The following is a 21,772-nucleotide window of genomic DNA, read 5'->3' as shown; positions in this document are numbered from 1 at the left end:
AATTGATCAGAATTTGGTCTGACAAGGGCTGATGAAGGACAGACCACTGGGAAGCTAGTACCCATTGCAGAATTCTCATATGAAACCTGGCTAGAGGTAACAGAGTTATCGATGCTACCACTGACCCTAGAGTTTGCAAAACTAGTCAAACTCGGACCCTTTTGTTGTGGATTATCTTTTGAACTTGTATCATTATTCTCTGAAGTCTCTCTAGAGGAAGGGATGCCATAGTTGTCTCCATATTTAGTACATCCCCTATGAATTCTAAATTTTGGGTTGGTGCCAAATGTGATTTCTCGAAATTTACCTTTATACCCAAATGAGCACAGATATTGAGGGCAGTCTCAAGTGAGCTGCTACTATTGCCATGCATTTGCTGAACACCCTGGGGGCTGTGGTGAGATCAAAGGGAAGTACTCTGAACTGGTAATGACTGGCTCCCAGCCAGAAGTGGAGGAACTTCCTGGAGCGTTTGTCCATTCTTATGTGGTAATAAGCATCCTGAATATCTATTGAGCACATCCAGTCATCTTTCTTCAGAAAAGGAAGAATAGACTGCACCATAACCATCCGGATCCAAAACTTGTCCGTCTTTTGTGGCACTAAAAAGAATCTTGAGTAAGTTTCGGATCCTATTTGGTCTGGAGGGACTTCTTGGATGACTCTTTTGTTCAGCAGTTTCTGAATTTCTTGCACTGCCGAATCCCTCTAACTGGGTGGAACATCGGGGATTTTCTTGAGTACTGGAGGAGGGTGAGAAAGGGAATGATATAGCCTCTGGATATGATCCATTACACCCAGGAATCTGTTATGTTTAGCCAGGCATTTAAGTGGAAGGACAAACGTCCCCCGATTGCCACCAGATGAAGACAGTCAGGCCTACCTTCAGGAGAGCTGAAAGAGCTTCCCTGAAAAGGAATCCCTGAAGTCCTGGTTTTGCAGACCACCTATGCCGCGAGGGATATGTCATCTGTTCTGGATCCCCCCTCTTTCCTTGGGGGAGCTGCCTCCATATGTGTTTTGGAAAGGCCCTTGGGATTTTTTGAATCACATTTTCCATCATTCTTTTGGTTCCTAGAAAAGGACATCTGGGGGGGGGGGTGTACATCCACAGCAGAAAAGGGTCTTAGTCTCTAACTTTACGGCCAAATAAGAAGTTATGTCTTACCATAACGATCCATGTGAATTGTTCATCTTGCCTTTGTTCTTGCACACGGGTTCGGAGCCGATCCTCGGCTCTGAGTCGGCCGCATCACCAGCTCCGCATCTTCGAGAAAGCTCGAGGCACAGTAATATCCCATGATCCTCAGGTGCTAACCCCTCAGATCTAGTTTGCTATACCAGAAGAATCCCTATTAGAACTGTGTCTAGAACACTTATAAACAGATACTACACAGTGTCTGGAACCCTACTGTCAAGTAGAGGAGAAAAGATGCCATTACTAATGCACAATAACATGCCAACCATATCTAGAAAAGGCTGAAAAGAAATCTAGTTGAATACCGTTCTCCCAGACCGCAGGACGGGGGATGGAGGGGGGGGAATGTAAGAACAAAGGCGAGATGAACAATTCACATGGATCATTATGGTAAGACATAACTTCTTAATGTGAAATTGTTCAATCTCGACGTTTGTTCTTACACACGGGTAGCGTCCCTAGCTCCTTTTTCCCGGGTAGCTCAAGGGAGAACATTCCTGAGTACAGTGGAACCAAACGTCGCCCTGTTCCTGGAGCTCTTGTCTAGCTTATAGTGGGCGATAAAAGTATGTGGTTTTGCCCAAGTTGCCGCTGCACAAATGGTATCTAAAGGCAAACGAGCGGTATGGGCTGAAGAGGTAGCAATCGCCCTTGTAGAATGAGCTCTGGGTTTGAAAGGGAGTTGCTGTTTCGATTCAGCATATACCAAATTTATGCAATCTGAGAGCCATTTGGATAAGGTAACCTTCGTTACTGCCTGTCCTTTTCTTTGGTCAGCATATGAGACAAATAGTTGATCTGACTTTCTGTACTCTTTTGTCCTATGCAAGTAAAATCTTAGTTGTCTGTGAACGTCCAACTTGTGCAATGTGTATTCTAGCTTACTGGAATGATTTTTAAAGAAGGTAGGTAGTTCGATAGATTGATTGATGTTCTGAATCGAACAAACCTTTGGAAGGAAGGATGGATTGGTGCGCAAGGTTACTCTATCTGGATGAAAAATCATGTACGGAGGTCGGACAGATAGAGCCTGCAACTCAAACTCTCCTGGCGGAAGTGATGGCAACCAAAAAAAGTGTTTTCCACGAAAGAAATTTTAATGGAGTTGTGGCTGCTGGTTCAAATGGGGGCAACATGAGTTGTGACAGCATGAGATTAAGATTCCAAGGGGCTATTGGATTACGAAAGGGGGGACGGAGGTGAAAGGTACCTTTCATGAAGGCTTTACAAAGCCTGTGGGACATAAGAGAACCATCCTCACGGCCAATATGAAAATTGGATATAGCGGCCAGTTGAACCCTTATAGTGGATGTTGATGCTCCTTCTTGAAAAAGTGTGGTAAGGAAATCTAGTATCTTGTGTACTGGAGCCCCGAATGGATCTATACCTTGTTTGGAGGCCCAGTGCGCAAAACGGTTCCATTTGCTGTTGTACAATTTCCTTGTAGATGGTTTGTGAGAAGATACAATAATTTGTTGTACTGCGGGGGATAGTAACTCCAACCTGGCTAAGATGGGAAGCGGTGCAGCCAAGCAGTCAGTTTGAGGGACTTGAGGAAGGTGTGAGGAACTCCTGACGAATGTGTCAACAGGTCTGGCTCCGGGTCCAGTATCCATGGTTCCTCCACTTGATGAGATTGAAGTAAGGGAAACCAGATTTGTCGAGGCCAGAATGGGGCTATGAGTATTATGGTCCTGTCCAGACATTTGGCTTTCTGCAAAAACCTGGGAATTAGTGGAACAGGAGGAAAAGCGTAAAGGAGACCCGGGGGCCAATCGTATACCAGTGCGTCCCTGGGGACACCCCCCTGGAGGGGGTAACAGGGCAAAGTAGCTTCTGCATTTGGCATTCAATGGGGATGCAAACAGGTCGCAGCAAGGCTGGCCCCATCTGCGGAAGATCTCTTCCGCCACTTAAGGTTTGAGGGACCACTCGTGAGGGAACAGGATGGCTCTGCTCAACCTGTCTGCGATTAGGTTGGAAGTCCCCGGGATGTGCATTGCTATCAGAAAGCATCCAGTGGACTTTGCCCATTGCCAAATTCTGAGGGCCTCTCTGCATAACGGGTAAGATCTGGTTCCCCCTTGCTTGTTTATGTACCAGATCACTGACATGTTGTCTGTCTGAACTGTCACTGTTCCCCGAGGTAAGGACTTGTGAAAGTGTTGCAACACCAGAAACACTGCTGTCAACTCTAGAACATTGATGTGCAGATTGTACTCCAAGTTGGACCATTGACCCTGAAAGAATCCCCCCCCACCCTATCAGGGAAGCGTCCGTGGTTAGAGTTGCTACCGGTCTGGGTAAGACAAACGGTCATCCTAGTGTTAGCTCTTGACTGTGTATCCACCACAAGAGATCCTTCTTGCAAGAATTCGTGATCAAGATTTTGTGAGACAGTGGAAGTTGTAGATACGACCACTGGGCGAATAGCATCCATTGAAGAATCCTCATGTGCATCCTGCCTAAAGGAACTACAAGAAGGGAGGCTGCCATCAAGCCTAGCACTCTTAATATTTGTCGTGCAGGGACTCTCTTGTTGTGAGGAAGGAGCGAAATTTGATGCCTAAGGTCTGATACTCTTGGTGGGGGGAGAGTAACTTGAGCCAGGGAAGTGTCTAGCTGTGCTCCTATAAATAAGATACGCTGTGACGGCGATAAGACAGATTTTCCAAAATTCACCGTTATGCCTAGTGAAGAGCAAAGACTGATGGTGTAGTCCCTGGCTTGTAGAAGACGATACTTAGTGGTGGCGGATAGGAGCCAGTCATCTAGATAAGAAAACACCCGGAATCCGTTTCGTCTCAAGTGAGATGCTACTACTGCCATGCATTTGGTGAACACCCTGGGGGCTGAGGTGAGACTAAAGGGCAGAGCGCGAAACTGGAAATGACTGGCTCCCAGCCGGAAGCGCAAGTGATCTCTGGACGCCCTGGCCATCTTGCTATGGTAGTATGCGTCTTTGAGATCTATAGAGCACATCCAGTCGCCCTTCTGCAGAAAAGGGAGGATTGACTGAAGCGTGACCATCCGGAACTTTTCCTTTTTCACAAAGGTATTTAACTTGCTGAGGTCTAAAATTGGCCTCCAGTCCCCTGTTTTCTTTGGAACTAAAAAGAACCTTGAGTAAGTTCCGGATCCTATTTGGTCCGCTGGGACTGGTTGGATGACTCTGTTTTCGAGCAACCTTCCTATCTCTATGGTTGCTTGGTCTCGCAGAATGGGTGGAACGTCTGGGAGTTTTTTGGTGTTGGGTGGCATTTTTATGAAGGGGATGTTGTAGCCTCTGGTAACTATGCTTTTTACCCAGTAATCTGATGTAAGACTTAGCCAGGCCTCTGAGAATAAACCCAAGTGACCGCCGACTGCCTCCAGAGTAGGACAGCCGGGCCTGCACTCAGGAGTGCTGGAAGGGCTTTCCAGAGAAGGTCTCTGTCACCCTGATTTTGTGGACCCCCTCTGCCGGCTGGGCGGCGTCTTCCGTTTCTTCCCCCTCCTCTGCCTCTGGAGGGGGCGTCACTTTGGTTGTGCTGAAAAGATCCCCGAGTCTTTCGGAACCACATTTTTCCTCCTCATTGCCCTTTAGGGTAGGGTCTAGATGGAACGGAAAAACGGAACCCTACGGCAGACAGGGTCTTCCCTTCTTGTTCACACCTCGTGAGAGTCTCCTTTACTTTGGGCCCAAACAAGGAGGCACCATCGAAGGGAGCGTTGGCAAAGGAAGACTAAGGCTTCCGCAAAGGAGCATAAGCGCAACCAGGATTGTCTTCTCAGGGCGATCGCTGAAGCTGCCGCTCTACTCGACCCTTTGACTGCGTATGAAATCAGCCTCATGGACGAGTTGACTATGGAATTTAGGGTGTTAAGTTGCGCTGTCACTTTCTCAGCGACAGCAACATCTGTGTGTCCCTGGAGAGTATCTCCTAGTTCCTTAATGAGATCTCTCTGTAAACGCGTGAAATGCGTAAGGTAGTTGAGCGATCAGATGGAAAAGTCGCAGAACTAAATATGCGCTTCCCATATCTGTCCATTGTCCTAGAATCCTTATTAGGAGGATGGACAGAGGAAGATGATTCAGACATCTCTTTCTTAGTGGCCGCTGCCACCACCATAGTATCTACGGGAACTCCTTTTGTAAGATAGGATTTATCTTGGGGAGCCGTCATGTATTTGTTTGGTTTACGGGGGACTGGTTCCACTGTATCAGGTGTTTCCCAAGCCCTCCGAGCTATTAGATCCATGAGATCGTCAAAGGGTGGAGTCACCCAGGAGGTAGAAGGTTAAGTCCCAAATGCCTTCAGTAAGACCGATTCATCCACAGAAGGGGTAAGGGTTTGCCAGTCCCCTCTTTGCTTCAGGATTTCCAAAATGTCTGCAAACGAGACATCCTCAGAGGTGGACCGTGGGGACCCTTCTGTTTCATCTAAATCGGTATCAGACGTGAGAGATTCCTGAGGGGAATCTATGTGCCTCCTCTTGCACAGTCGTTTCCTCAGAACATCCTCAGCGGGAGCTTCTGGGGATGCATCTGAAGAACCAGAGTCGCTCTGTGGGGACTTCTGAGGCATTGGGTCTCGACACTAGGTAGGTACCGAAGGCACAGAAGCAGAATGCAGACCTTTTGGGGAAGGAGATGAAGATACCGATGAAGTATGTGTCTGATCAGACAAGACCTTTCTCATGATGTCAAAGGCACCGGTGCCCCGACCCAAAGATCCGACCCGATCCAAAGAAGGAGGTAATTTCTCCGGAATCGGAACCACGGGCTCCGACACAGAGGACGGATCTGAACTGATCTGAGCCGAGGCACCGAGGGGAAGAGTCGGAACCGATATCTCTGTTCGACTATCCCCCCTGGAACCCAGGAAAGATCTTCGGCTCCGAGACTCTCCGGCTGGTTCCGAAGGAGTCGAGGTCAACGGAGCCGATAGCACTGCTGGAGGCTTCGGCACAGAGGGCTCTACAATCATCGGTTCTTCGACTCCTAACACCAATGACTCGACAGGTCTCGGAGGAAGAAGTGTTGAGGGAACTGGAATAGCTTCGAGTTTCGAAACCAGCTGGGATGAAACCTCAATTAATTTGGACAAAGCCGAGTTCTCCATAAGCTTCTGTACCACTCGGTCCACATTGGAGTCGGAAAGTGGCCTCGAAGAACAGGTCGAAGGGATCGAAGCCGTCACCGAGCGAAGGATAGCCGAAGGTGGTACCTCTGATACCAGCTCCACGACCTGAGCCTCGTGCAGAGATAAAGTCTCGACACCTGGCACCGAAGTCATAGGAGCTGGTGTCCGAATCTGAAAAGAGGTGCTCGGAGCCGATGACTTGGGCTCCGACACTCTTGAAGACTTCGACCCCTTCGAAGACTTTGAAACCTGCTCAGCCTTGTCCAGGGCCTCCTGAAACTCGGGTTTAAGCAACCCTCTGTCAACCAACTTCCTGCGTCTTTCCAGCATGACCCTCCCATTAAAGGAATGACAGATGGAACAGTCTTCCTGCAAGTGGAGAGGGCCAAGACAGTAGACGCAGGATGAGTGGTTGTCAGTAATGGACATCTTCTGTCCGCACTGACACCTTTTAAAACCACTTTTGGTCTTTCCTGACATTTTTAACAGAAAGGAAAAAATCCAAGAAAAAGTACACCACTCTTAAGAAAAAAATCCCTATAATATAATTTAAATGTAATGTATATCCAAACTGTAAAACACTCACACAGCACACTATGATATATATATATATATATATATATATATATATATATATATATATATATATATATATATATATATATATATGAAAAATAGAAAAAGTTAAAGGCAAAAAAGTACTGTAAATTCTTACAGAAAAACGGCCTAAGGCCCTTACTAAGAATTTTGAAGTAACAACCTAACTAAACTAGCCTTAAACAACAACTAAATAATAAAACCTATCAAACACTATAAAGAAGAGTATAAAATGTAAAAATTAGAAGTAAATGACAAGAAATATATAGTAAAAATTCTACTGGTCCGAGCCTCTTGATGTGATCTGATGCTAACGGCAAACTAGATCTGAGGGTTAGCACCTGAGGATCATGGTATATTACTGTGCCTCAAGCTTTCTCGAAGATGCGGAGCTGGTGATGCGGCCGACTCGGAGCCAAGGATCGGCTCCGAACCCGTGTGTAAGAACAAATGGCGAGATTGAACAATTTCACATCAAGAACATTCTGTCAAAGGCAGCATTGAAGAAAGAAGACAAATGAGTTTGCAAAGTCACATAAGCGCATCCGGGCTATGCCTGTACCTGCTACTCTCAAAGTCCCTTCAGCTGTATGAGAAATCAGTCTTGTGGACGACTTAACCACAGACTCGAGGGTGGCTAGCTGGGAAGCCACTTTCTTTTGGACTCCCTCAGCTATAGCTCTTGACAAGATGTCTGACAATTCCTTAATCAGATCCGGTTGGAGTATTGTGAAGTGTGCCAAAAAATTCAGGGACCTCATAGCGAAGGTCGATGAAGCATAGACCCCCTTCCCAAATCTCTCCATGGCCAGAGACTTCCTGTTGGATGGATGGACAGAAGAACTCTCCTCAGTGAGTTCCTTTTTAGTGGTGGCCACTACAACTATGACATCCACAGCTAACACCATGGCCCAGAACTACTTATCCTCAGGGGCAGATGAGACATCTTCAGCATGTGACTGTGTGGACCCTTCCCCCTCATCAAAATCTGTGTCCTTGGTAACAGATTCTTGGGAGTAATCCAAGTACTTCCACCTGCACTTCTTTTTCTTGAGAGACCTCCTCAGGGGGATAATCTGAGGAGGTATCAGAAGATGACAGAACCTGGGAATGGGGACTCATTCATGGGGATTCGAGAGTTCATGACTCGCTGTCCCAATGGAGAGGCATTAGGAATAACCAAGCTCGAAGGGGGTACCTGTTCCAAGGGGGGAAGCACCGACTGAGTCACTAAGTGAGAGGGCCCTCTCCATAGCCTCGAAGGCCAGCCCCCCTGAAGAAGGAAGGGAACCCAGAACCAAGATAGACTGCCTCGGGACCAGGGCTACTCTCTGCTCCAAAGAACTGACCCTCGAGACAGAAGCCCATGCCGAACTAACTTGAGCCAAAGCCTGAGGAGCAGGGATGGCTCTGAAAAGCCTGGAGTCAAGACCTGCACCCCAGAACTGATAGGGTAGCTGTGGCTCCGGGAGGACTCCTGTTCTGAAGCCATAGGAGAGCTCAAGAGAACTACTAGTTCCAAAGATATGAATAACTCCAGAGCTGGTACAGATGGTGCTGGGAGATTTGGAACAGACTACTCTAAGACCTCGAGGAAGTTAGAGGAGGAGTAGTTAGTGGGGGAAAAGAAGTCTTGGTTCCAAGACCCGAAGGGTCCTCTAGCCTCTAGAATTTTATTCACCAACCTCTCCATGTAGAGTTCAGACAGACTTTTGGTTGAGCGGCTAGATGAAGTAGAGGAAGACTTAGGCTTCTGCAGAAAAACCTCTGGAAGCTCCCCTGCAAATGGGTCAACTGAAGGTGGATAAGTTGCCCTAGGAAAAATTTCCTTAGTCACAGTAGATGAAGCAGTCATTGTTTCCTGCACCAGGGCCTTTGAAGTCAAAGGACTTGAAACATCAATCGGTGCTGGAGTACTTGCCGACACCGGTGTCCTAGAAGCAGAGGCCTGTGGTTCCATAGACAATTTCGGAACTCTGGGTTTCAATTTCTTTGCTTTCAGAACCAGAGAGGGAACTGAGAGACTTCTTTTCTTTCCTTTGTCCACAGAAGATGAGAATGAAGAGGAAAATATCAATTTTCACTTTGTCCAAAAAAGATAAGGCTTCACTAAATGTTGAAGGGAGCAAGCCTTTCAAAATGAATTTATTGCACCTTTCAACAAGGGTTCGATGGCTAAAAGCATGACATTTGCTGCAGTCCTCTTGTAAATGGAGGGAACCCAGGGCAATAGACACAGACAGAATGAAAATCTGATGACAGAATTTTGTGGCTCCACTTCTGGCATTTTTTTAAGCCAGAGGGGTCCCTTCCCCTTCTTAGCCATGCCAACAAAAGGAGATACAGCTAGAAGACAGCCACTTATACTTACACTCGCACAAAGATTTAGAAATACTACCAGAGTGGAAAAATATATATTTTTTTTTTTGGAAAGAAAAAGTGGGGAGAGAAACCATCAACAATGACAGTTGGAGAGAGTGCACAAATGTGTATGGGAAAGACTAGCAAGAGAGAGGGAGGGGAAAACTAACAACAATAGTCAAGAAAAAATACTTTTCCCTTTACACGTTTTTGTATCAACAATGACACCCTAAGAAACATTTAAGGTATAGTAATAAAGAAGAAAGGAAGAGAGAGAAGAAAATTTTGAGAAATAAAAGAAAAGAATTTACCTAAACCCACTGAAACTCGAGAGCACTGGCAAAAAGCGACCATTTCAGAAAGTGGCAAACGAGATCTGAGGTAACTGTGAGAGAGGGACTGTGGGTAGAGGTGAAGCTCAAGATTTTTTGGCTTGCACAAGCTGTAGTAATGTCCAAGTCGGTTCTGATATTAGAACTGAACCACCCATCTGTCAAGGATAAAATGAAGACTGACAACATCTGGTCTAAGTGCTTAGCAGCACTGGAATCAACCAAGGCTATAGCTGCTGAGTCAGGTTTGGGAACAGTGTACACAATTTAAAAGACTGAGAAACTTTATACATCCTATGCCTTTTTAGGGTCAGGTGGCTGACTATCAAGAAATCTGCAGGCAGTAAGAGACACATCCTGTAAACTAGACAGGACAGCAGGAATGGGTGTAGGTTACAGAAAATACTTCTGCAATACCTCATAATATATTCCAAAGGACTGAGAATCCTCAGTGTTCTACAAATGAAAACATTGGGACATTTCTAGCAATATGGTCAGAGGTAACCCCCCAGAGGGAGAAGCAAAAACTAAGCTCTCATCTGAGTCTGAAGCAGAAATCTGAAGACAATCCTGAATCCATCCTTACATCTTCCTGTTCAGATTCAAAATCTTGAATATCTTCAGGAAAAGAGGAATCCCTCTTTCATTAACCAGAAAGAAACTACTTTACAAGCAGGCTCAACAGCCTGAATTAAACACCGAGCCATTCCCAGTACATTACTCCTATCCATACAAATTTGAGGAAGGGTAGATACATGCTTAGTTTTCAGTTTCTTTTTGACAGGAAAATCAGAGGAAGGGTAGATGCATGCTTAGTTTTCGGTTTCTTTTTGACAGGAAAAACAGAGCCAACCATGTTATTAATGGCAGCAGCTGCTTCCACAAGGATGGGCACAACAGTCTGACACAATGGGGAAACCTTCCCTGTTCCATCTTCCAGGACCAAAAAGAGTGGGTCTCCTTTTCCAGTGAGGGGACTCACACAGCCAAAGAGGACATTGCTAATTCCCTGTCCATAGTGACTGTACATGCTACACCAGAAGGATCTGGGGAAAACCATGAGTGGTCTGAGGTACAACAAATGGCCGGAACTGTCACCCACCTGTGGCTTAGGCAAACTGTTAATCTGCTGTGGTGGCAAAGGCTGTTTGCTGAACTTTTTCTTTTTTGTGTCTGAAAGGGACAACTGTGAAACTGGTAGTCTCTTCCATGGTCAAGCTGAAAATGGTTCCTCCTTCCCATGGAAAACAAGCAGCAAATGCCAGTAAAACTACTAGGCCACAAAAATTAATTTTTAGACATAAAAAAACACAAACACTATGGCAACCCCAAACTGAAAAATAAACACAATTTCTCCACAAAAAATATGTTTTCAAATAGTTTATACTAAACTGTCAGGAAGAAACGAGTGTTGCGTTCAAAAGAAAGTACAGTTGTGTACACTTACCATAAATGTAGATGTTCTAGTGTATTCACTGTTGCAGTCATCACATTTGGGTTATCTGCTTGCAGGTAGCCCTCAGTCGGCCTGATTATCAAAGTCTTGGGTCCTACATCGGTTGCTGTCATCTTCCATGATGTGAGGTCGTCAGGGGTATAAAGCATGCAGCAGACGTCATTACATCAGTTTTTCTTGAACCAGATGTCAGGTGCCCCCATAATGGGAAGCAATTATATACAAGGTTACACCACCAACAAAAAAGCAAATACACCAAAAAGCTTTAAGCATAGTAAACAAGAATAGAGGTATAGTCAATAGAAGTCAGGGGGCTGGAGGGAGGGTAACCAGGACTGCAACAGTGAATACACTCTAACATCTACATTTATGGAAAGTGTACACAAATGTACTACATTCTTCGTGTTTCACTGTTGCAGTCATCACATTTGGGTAGATTCCCAAAGCTAAGGATGGGAGGAGGCAATTAGATAGCATTAGGACCAGTTACAAGGCCCTGCAAGACTGCAGTGGCAAAGCCAGCTCTGGATTTAGAAAAAATTGGCAAGTGGTAATGCTTGGGGAAGGTATGTACAGAACTCCAGGTAGCAGCTTCTAGGATGTCCCTGGTAGGGACACCTCTGAGAAAGGCTGTAGAGGTAGATGCAGCCCTGGTTGAATGTGGTCTTATCCCCTGTGGGGTAGGTTTTACATGGTGCTTATAGCAGAAATTAATGCAATGACCTATCCACTTAGAAATGGTTTGCTTTGAAATGGCCTTCCTCCCTGCCCCTGCAGCAAATGCAACCAGCAGCTGTTCAGATTTCCTGAGAGGCTTAGTCCTGTCCAAGTAAAATCTAAGTTGTCTGTGCACGTCCAAGGATTGCAGTATTCGTTCCCCTTTGTTCTGTGGATTAGAAAAGAAGGTTGGCAAATGAATGGACTGATTAAGGGCCACACTGGATACCACCTTGGGCATAAAGGAGGGATTGGTCCTGAGGGACACCCTGTCCGCATGAAAGATGATGAAAGGCTCCACTGCCATGAGGGCCTGTAATTCAGACACCCTTCTTGCTGAAGTGATGGCTAGAAGGAAGGCTGTTTTCCAAGAAAGGAATTTCAACTCTGCATTTGCAGCTGGCTCAAAGGGAAGTAGAGTGAGCTTTTCCAATACAAAGTTAAAGTCCCAGGCGTAGTCCCTGGAGTAGGGGCTCTCATGGGTGGTCTTAAGTTTTTGGCCCCTCTGAGGAATTGCTTCAGCAGTGGATGAGAGAAGAGGATTGGCTCTGTAGTGTAATGTGCTGAAATGGCGGGGGCATGAATTTTGATGGAAGAAAAGGAAAGGCCCATGTGAGGCATCTCAGTTAAGTATTGAAGAATATGATGAAAATTGGGCACTGCTATGCTCATCCCCTGAGTCTGGCTCCAGGAACAGAATCTTTTCCATTTTTCAGCATAGGATTTTCTAGTACTAGGCCTCCTTGCCTCCAGAATGACATCCATTACTTGCTTACTGAGGGATGGTAATGGAGAGATCAGGTAAATAGCCAGGCTGCAAGGTTCAGGGTTTGAAGCCGTGGGTGCAGAATCTGGCCCTCCTGCTGGTACAGCAGGGCAGGGGTCTGCGGCAGGTGCCATGGTGCCAGCAGTGACGCACTGCACAAGCGGGGGTACCATTGTTAGTGGCCAGTCTGTTGCATTCAGTATTGTTCTTGGTTTGTCCTGTTTGATCTTTAGTAGCATTTTGGAGAGGAGAGGCAGAGGGGGAAAGGCACAAGCTTGTTTGTGGGGAGTCCTTGTGCAGAATTTGCCCAATTGGTAGTTCTGACCGGAGGCAAACAGGTCTATCTCTGGGCTCCCCCATTTGTTTCTCAACATGTTGAATATTTTTGGTTCCAGTTTCCACTCGTGTGTGTCCATGAGATTTCTGCTTAGGTCATCTGCCAGTGTATTTAGCTTTCCAGGCAGGAATTGAGCCTGTAGGTGCACTTGGTAGCTCAAAGCTGTGTTCCACAGAGCCATGGCTAGTCTGCAGAGAGGGTATGAGTGGGTTCCCCCCTGCTTGATTATGTACCACATAACAGTGGTGTTGTTCGTCTTTACCAATAATTGCCCTGGAAGAATGTGGTCCTTGAAGGCTGTCAGAGCATTCTGTACAGCTAACATTTCTTTTTGATCGATATGCAGGTGCATTTGACTTGGGTTCCTTTTATCCTGAATGCACTGCCCTGCCAGATGAGCCTCCCCATATACAGTCTGATGCATCTGTTGTTAGGGTTTGGGTGGCAGGGGGTAGAGTGAATGGCAGTCCCTTGTTTTGGTGGCAAGCCTCTGCCCACCAAAGGAACTCTATCTCTAGACAAGGTACGACAGGAATCATTGATTCTAGGTCCTGAGAATGTTGACACCATAGGCTTTTTAGATACCATTGTAGTTTCCTCATATGCAGTCTTGCATATGGAATTAGTAGAATGCAGGAGGCCATGAATCCCAGGGCTTGCAGTATTTTCCTTGCAGATAGCTGGGTCTTTGTGGCCAGTAGTTTGAAGTAGGCTGTCAAATGAACTTGTTTCTCTGGTGTGAGGTAGGCCCATCTGGGAAGTTGTATTCAAGCTTGCTCCCAGGAATGCAATTTGTTGGCAGGGTACAAGATGTGATTTCTTTTTGTTTATGGTGTACACCAGAGAAGTTAGCAATTTCTTTACAAATGCCAGATGATTTAATAGTATGTCCTGGCTTTCTGTCTGAATTAGACAATTGTCCAGGTATGGGTACATCTGAATATTTCTTTGCCTGCAAAATGCAATGACTGGAGCTAGGCACTTTGTGAATACCCTGGGCGCAGTAAATAAGCCAAATGGTAGTGAAGAGAACTGATAGTGGATGTAGCCTGCTGTAAAGCGTATGTATCTTCTGCAAGATTCCCTTATTGGGATGTGCAGGTAGGCTTCCTTTAAATCCAGTGTTGCCAACCAGGCATTTTTGCCTAGCATGGGAAGCAACTGATGAAGAGTTACCATCTTAAATTTTGGGATTACCAAAAACATGTTTAGGATAGACAGGTACAGGATAGGACGCCAGGAATTGTCTTTTCTGGGTACCAGGAAAAATCCTGAGTAGAAACCTTTCCCCCATTCTTCTTCTGGGACAGGTTGAATGGCGCTGATGCTTAAAAAAGAGAGAGAACTTGCTTTTGTGCCACTGCCCACTGATTTGCCGGTAGGTCTGGCCAACCATTTGGGGTTGGTAAGAAGTGGAAGTGGAATCGGTATCCTTGGAAAACTATATTTAAAACCCATTTGTCCTGGGTAATGAGTTCCCAATATTTTGCATTCAGGGTGATCTTTCCCCCTTAAGGAACAGTCAGTTGAGCAGGGCTTGGAAGGTTTAAAGTTAAGTCATTGAGAAAGTTTACCATAGGGGGGAGTCTTACTACTCCCTGCTTTGGAAGTTGGAGCCCCCCACTGCTTAGGCCTGTGAGTACCTTGGGACTGAAGCCTGGGTGTTCTGCTGGTTCTGGGTTTGGACTGAGAAGACCTGGAAGAGGCAGGAAAGGACCAATTCTTAGAGGGCCAATGCCTACTAAATCTGGGATGCTGTACTTGCAGGAAATCTTTAACAGTTTGCATAGATTTAGCTTTTTCCTCGATCTTTTTAAGTACTTCTTCTGCTTTGCTGCCAAACAGGTGGCCTTGGTTAAAGGGAGCATCCGGTAATTTAGCTTTAACATGATCTGGCAAAGATTGCTCCTTAAGCCAAGCATGCCTTCTAAGTACAGACCCAGTGACAGCAGCCCTGCAAGATGCCTCTAGTGAATCAAAACCACATTGCAAAGTATGTTTTCCAACTTGTTCAGCAGAATGCATTAAATCCTGTAATTCTTTATTTTCAGCACAGTCACGAATCAACATCATTTTCTGTTTAAGCAATCCAATAATATGCTGCTGATACATATGAAACTGGCAGTTTAAGGCCCTAATGGCTAAAGTTGCAGAAGTATATACCTTCTCACCCCATCTATCCAGTGCCCTGGAATATCTATCAGAGGGGGTAGGGTTTTTTGCAGTAGTAGCCTTAATGCCCTTTGGTCCCTGTGAAATGGTGTCAGGATCCGCAGTAGGATTTTTAAAGAGGAATTGTGAGGTACCCTGTAATGCCTATCAGGTTTTCTGAGAGCAGGATGTAAAGTGTCAGGGTCCAGGCTAGATTCCGAGAAGGCATCATCTACAATGTCCACTACAGGAGGGATAGCTAAAAGCCTGTGTTGAGGCAGGAGTAAGAATTCCCTAAGCCTCTTTTTGGAGTCAGAGTAATCCTGGCTTTCCCAGTGGAAATGCTCCCTAAGAGTATGCAAGGTTTCACCAAAAGAGAAATCCTCTGGGGGGGGGGAAGCAGAGGGAATGGAGTCCTCTGCATCAGAATCCTCATAGGTAGATAAGGGCAAATCCTAGTCATCAGAGAAAACAGACATTTCAGAATCCTGATCAGAAGAATCAGAAGGAAAACCAGTCCTAGGTCTCTTAGAGGGAGAAGAGTGGCTTCCCCTGATTAGAGTAATAAGGACTTCAGCCATTCTTATCATTTGTTTTTTAGGCATAGAGGCCTGACCATGCGGTCTGGGCATCGTTTTTTTGGGCATGGATCGAGTTTTAGGCCTTGAAGAAGATGGTATTGGTTTAATATGCAAGTCAGTAGGCCCGAATACACCCTCAGAAGCCGGTACTTGCACAGCAACTCTGGAACCATCCAAGGTAGAGACATCCGCAGGTTCCACACTCGAAGAAGCATCTCCCGGCATAACTGACTCCGAATGAGTCTCAGTAGAGGCCTGCAAATCTGAAGTAGCAGGTATCAGGGGCTGTGAAAGTGCCTCACTGAGTACCGGCAAACTGGCGACTAGCTTTGGAGAAGCGCTGTCAGCAGCTTTGGATCTATGCGGTCTGTCTCTATCTTTATCTTTGCATTTTTTCGGAATGTCGGTAGTTAGGTGACTTACCAAAGCCATTTCTGGATAATTGAACAGAGTACCAAAATATTTAGATGTGAAAATGAACTGACGATAAATAGTATGAGGTTTGAATAAGGCACAAAACCGACAGTGACGTACATTGTGGTCTGGGCCTAGGCAAGGAATACAATACGAATGAAAATCTTTATGAGGTATTTGCTTTCCACAAGAAATACAATTGTTAACTTTTACTGACATCGGTTTAGAGCAATAAGGTTTAGAGCAATAAAAAGGATCCCCAACGGGGTACTTAGCTTAGATGAAGACTTCGGATCTGAAACTTGAAAACGAAAATTTCAGGAGTTGGCCGACCGGCACTTGTGGACTGCTTCTGCTTCGGGCACCGCATGGCAAGAAAGACTGATGTAATGGCGTCAGCTACATGCTTTATAGCCCTGACATCATGGAAGATGAGAAAGCAACCGACGCAGGACCAAAGACTTTGATAATCAGGTCGACTGCGGGCTACCTGCAAGCAGATAACCAAATGTGACGACTGCAACAGTGAAATATGAAGAACATCATTACAGTCTCGAGACAGTCCGTTAAGTAGTAACACTCCTAGCTTTAAAATAACACTCCTAGTTTTAAAATAACTTCACTGAAGAGGAAAATAATAAAGCTAAGACAATTTAAGAAAACTGAAATTTTTTCCCCAAAAGGAACTTATCTGCCCAGTAAAGAAAAGCACAAGCCAACCATAGAGCCTCAAAAAGCCTCAGAGGAAGGTACTCTTTGGCGTCAGTAAAGTTCTGAAGAGATTTTCACCTAAACTTGTCTTTCAGTCAGCTCAACTCGAGATGGTTTACAGTTTGGGGCTCAGAATGTGCCCTGAAGCTTTGGAAGTTGGGCTGCTGTTATATCCTTGGGAGGAGATCACCCATATAGCCAAGGCTACTACAACAGTGATCAATATGAAGAACATCCACAGTAGCTCTGCTCCCTTCTTTCAAGCACCCAGCACCAAGTTTCACTGTGCAGACCACAGTTATTCTATTCTAATTTCCGCTCTCAGCTAAAAACATTACTGCATACAAGCAGTCCAATGTCACTCTTCTGACAACACTACCTAGCCACCTCAATGCTCCTCCTCCCTTTACTTCTCTCCTGTCTACTCTGCTGGACCAGTTCAAAAACCATGCATATCCTGTACAACTGTGTATTTTTGTAAACAACTGTATATATCCACTAATCTGATTACACACAACTGTATGAATATGCTATTATTTACTCTCACTCTATTGTACCTTTTAGAACTATCTTACATTTTAAAAATAATTTTATGACTTTTACAATTTTGCCCAAGCTGAGACAAATTGGTCAGCTGTGATCAGCACTCTACCCTGGTTAACAAATTTAAACTCCCATGGTAAAAGCGGAGACAAGCATCGCTCATAACTGTCTTTGGTTCTGAAGAATATCTCCAACTTTGTCTCACTCTTTTGGTCTGTTTCTTGTAAGTGTTCTTGATTTTCTGATAAATCATGAAGGACTGCAGCCACTAAACAATAACAGTCATCTGAGTTATAAACATCATATCCTTCTGAATAAAACATACCAATACAAAAGTTGCTATTTTAAGAATTTGTTAAACATACAAGATAGGAAATAAAGAGTATCCCTGATTTTGGACCTTTGTCCCTCATTTTTCAGGTCTGTCCCTGATTTTTTGCACCAAGAAATTAACAGGTACAGTGTGAAGAAAAAGGAAAGGTGCAATATTATAGCATGTACAAACATCAAACGTTTGCACTTAGCAAGTCTATCAAAACAGGTTTATCCAATAGCCAATCCTTTTGCACAAAATCTAAATAAAAAAAAATTAAAACTAACTTAGGACAAAAGAACCTGCCATTACGGCATTATCATTACAAACATTATTTTGATACTTACTTAAGGCCTGTTAGCTCTTTGTCCAGGAAATGTATCACAACCGTACTGAAGACAAAGCTTGAAAAAATTGTGAACAGACCAGCAATACCTAATAAAAAAAAAAGAGAGATCATCTTAAGCTTTCACACTCTACCCAACAATATAAAATACTTAGTACAGTCAGCATGCAATAGTATCAAGAAAAAATGTTAACTGTGCACATTTGTAAAAAAATATATCAGTGTTAGGATCTTACTCTAAGATCTGCAATTTTGGTACGTTCACCGTTGTAGTAATGATTACTTCTTGGGACATTTACTGCAGAAATCCCAAAATCTGGCCTTGTCTTTTACTCCTGCTTTGTACATTTCCCTCTCCTGGGCAGTGTTTTCTGGGCGAATGTGTCTCCTCATCTGCCAACCATCAGCCTTCCTCCTATGAAATGCCCTAATTTGCTCCCTATCATCAACAATTCAGGGGACAACCAGCTGGAGGGAGATTTCGTCCATCCAGGTAGGAATGCAGCTTTACCCCCATCTGTCAGTCTGTGTGAAGACAAAACAGCCAACTGCTCATCAAGTGCTAAGTCAGTTCCATGCCAAAGGCCATCCCAGCACTCAGCTTTTCTGTCCACAAGGGGAATACAAATTCACCACACATTTCACCTGCAGTGTTGAAGCCCACCAAATGGCTCACAGTCTCTTCAACCGTTACTGATACCCTGAGCTGTCAATGGGTCCATGAGAAAGCCCAGATTAATACAGACAGATGGAAGTTTCACATTTATGTCCTAACCCCCCCACATCTCCTCCAGGTGACTGACATAATTACTAATGTCAACTTGGGCGCATACTATGCATGCTACCACACTCATGCTGCAGAAGGTTACAGTCACGTGTTAGGCAGCATCATGCTCACATCCCCAGTTTTGGAAATTTCTTGTGCTATGCAAGCCTCCATTAGTATGCTGGCAATCAGGTGAAAGTAATAAGCATGCCAGAACTGACTGCTCATTCCCATCCATCCTGGTACTTTCAGAGCACAAGTTACTTCTTAAACTCAGATCAGCTGGGTCACACTGAGAGCTCTTCCCTCTACATCACTGTTGGGACATTTGGGGAAAAAAGTGCCAAAAAAAGGCCGTACTCAAATCAAAGGAAAGTATCAGCAAAAAGTGAAGTGAAAAGCAGCCCTATGATAGACATACTAGGTTGCCTAAAGCTGAACAAGTGATGCGAGAAAGAAGCAAGAGAGACAGTGGGACTAGAATATATAGGATTATGATTGGGTTACTGATCATAACCAGTTTATGTTGTCTGACATGGATGCCATGAAATTCACCTCAAGAGCGAAACTCGAGAGAAATCTTGGCATTCATGTCTCAAACACACAAAAAAAAGTTATGTACCGACCATAATGTTCCATCTGTGTTGTTCATTTTCGTTTATCCTTGACATGTGGGTTAGGTTCTGAGCACTGGAACAGACTCAGCCGTTACTAACAGCTCACAAAGATCAAAAACTCTCAAGCTATACCCTTACCCATAATGCTCCTCTCCCATTTACCTCTGATCGGGTTTGCAGAAAGGACAGAAAGGAATAAACACTGTATAAGCCTGCATAGAGACCACATCTGGAGTCATATATGGACAAAACAGATGAAACGTTATGGTGAGTACATAACTTCTTTATATGATGATGTCAATTTTCATTTAATCCTTGACCTGTGGGACAGAGTCCCTAGCTACCATAGATCTAGATAGGACTCGAGGAAGAATATTCCTGAGCACCACAGAACCAAAAGATGTTCTTCCCCTGGAGACCACGTCTAGTTTGTAGTGAGAGATAAAGGTATGGGGAGAAACCCAAGTTGCTGCTGCACAGATGTCATCTAGGGAAGCTCTCACTTGAAATATTGCTGAAGTAGCTACGGCTCTTGTTGAGTGTGCCTTTATAGGCCTAGGCAATTATAAATTATTTCTTTCATAGATATAGGTATTACAATCTTTAAGCCATCTGGTTAATGTTGCTTTGTTCACTGACTGACTAAGTTTTGTATGAGAAAACGACACAAATAGTTGTTCTGATTTTTTTTGTTCTGTGTAAACAGAAGTGTAGTTGTCTACGAACATCCAACAAATGTAAGGAGTATTCCCCTTTATTAGCAAAATTCTGAAAAAATACAGGTAAGTTAATTCTCCAAGGTAATCTTTGGCAAAAAGGAGGGATTAGTTCTTAGTGAAACTGTCTTTATGAAAAAGCAAGTAAGGTGGTTTACATGACAAAGTTTGCAGTTCCAAAATTCTTCCAGCAGATGTAATAGCTACCGATAAGAGGGTTTTCCATTATAAAAAATTTAAATCACAATCAGCTGATGGCTCAAAGGGAGGCTGAAATAATACTCTAATACTAGGTGGAGGTCCCAGGAAGGAGTAGAATTTTTGTACAGAGGTTTTAACAAAAACATCCCTTTTAAGAAAGCTTTGAACAGTCTATGGGAAATTAAGGTTGATCCTTCAATACCATTATGGAAGTTAGATATTGTGCTAGTTGGACTTTGACTGTTTACTGGGAAGCACCGGAGTTGAAGAGGTGATAAAAATTTGAGTATCTTATCGACAGGAGCTGAAAAGGGGTCTAGATTGTTGACATGAGCCCAGACAGTAAATCTTTTCCACTTACTGTTATGAAGTTTGTGTGTGGCTGGCTTATGAGAAGCTAAAAGGATGTGATGCACCGGAGAAAAAAAAAGAGTAGGGGGGCCGGGCTATCAATGGAACAGGAGGAACTAAACTGTCAGCTTTAGGTGTTGAATGTTCAGATGAGTTAGTCCCTCTAGATAGGACAACAGATCTGGAGCCCGGGTCCAGGATCCATGGCTGTTGAATCAGATAAGGCCAAAGAATGGGGAACTACATCTGTCGAGGCCTAAAGGGAGCAATGGGAATAACACTGTTCTTCAGCCTGGCTGCATTCTGAAGGAACTTTGGGTTCAGGGGAATTGGGAGAAATCCATACAGAAGTCCGGAGGGCCAAGTGTGGAGGAAAGCATCCTTCGGTGACTCCCCTGCAGGGGGGATTAGGGCAAAGTAGCTGCTGCATTTGTTGCTCAAATGAGAGGAAAAGAGATTGCAGCAAGGCTGGTCCCAGCGACAGAATATGTTCTCTGCCACTGTTGGATTGAGAGACCACTCTTGAGGGAGCAGAATGCTCCTGCTCAATTTGTCTGCTATCACACTGGAACTCCCTGGAATGTGTGTTGTTAAGAGAAAGTGGTTGGAAGAGATCACCCACTGCCACACTCTGAGTGCATCTCAACACAGGGGGTAAGATTTGGTTCCTCCTTGTTTGTTGAAGTACCAAACCATTGACATTGTCCACCTGGACTGCAATCATCCCCAAGGGAAGGGCTGCTTGGAACACTAGAAGCACTGCCCTTAGCTCTAGGACACTGATATGTAAAGTAGGCCTCCATGGGGGACGAAATGCCTTGGATAGTTTTTCCCAAATAATGTCCCCCTACCCCATCTGGCAGGAAACTGTGGTCACTATAGCCTTGGGTTGTGATGCGACAAATGGGCATCCTAGTAGAATATCTGGCATGAATCCACCAAGCTAAGTCCCTTCTGCAATGGTTGGTGATCAAGTCCGACATGGGTTGATGAGCCACAGTCCAGCAGCCACTGTAGAATTCACATGTAGAACTTCACTAAGGGAACTAGGGTTATTGTTGCAGCCACAGAGCCTAGTACTTGCAGAACTAAACAGGTAGCAACCGTCTTGTTATTCTTTAGTTTATGAGCCTGAATTCTTATTTTCTGAAGTCTGGCAGGAGGAAGAGAAG

At 44.6% G+C, this 21,772-nt stretch overlaps 1 protein-coding gene across 1 annotated transcript in view; it reads right to left on the bottom strand.

Annotated features, from left to right (window-relative positions):
• The window catches only part of HMGCR (3-hydroxy-3-methylglutaryl-CoA reductase), a 1,147,080-nt gene that overhangs the window by 893,922 nt on the left and 231,386 nt on the right, over nt 1–21,772 (bottom strand). Inside the window, exon 4 of the mRNA XM_044064441.1 lies at nt 17,951–18,038. Within this exon, the coding sequence (XP_043920376.1) occupies nt 17,951–18,038 (88 nt within the window). The remainder of the gene's footprint in view (nt 1–17,950; nt 18,039–21,772) is intronic.

Source organism: Protopterus annectens, chromosome 2.part2, assembly GCF_019279795.1.
Source record: "Protopterus annectens isolate FY-2018-M chromosome 2.part2, PAN1.0, whole genome shotgun sequence".
In the NCBI taxonomy this organism is placed as follows: domain Eukaryota; kingdom Metazoa; phylum Chordata; order Ceratodontiformes; family Protopteridae; genus Protopterus; species Protopterus annectens.
The sequence above is the reverse complement of the archived record's forward strand: the minus strand, read 5'-3'. Positions and strand labels throughout refer to the sequence as shown.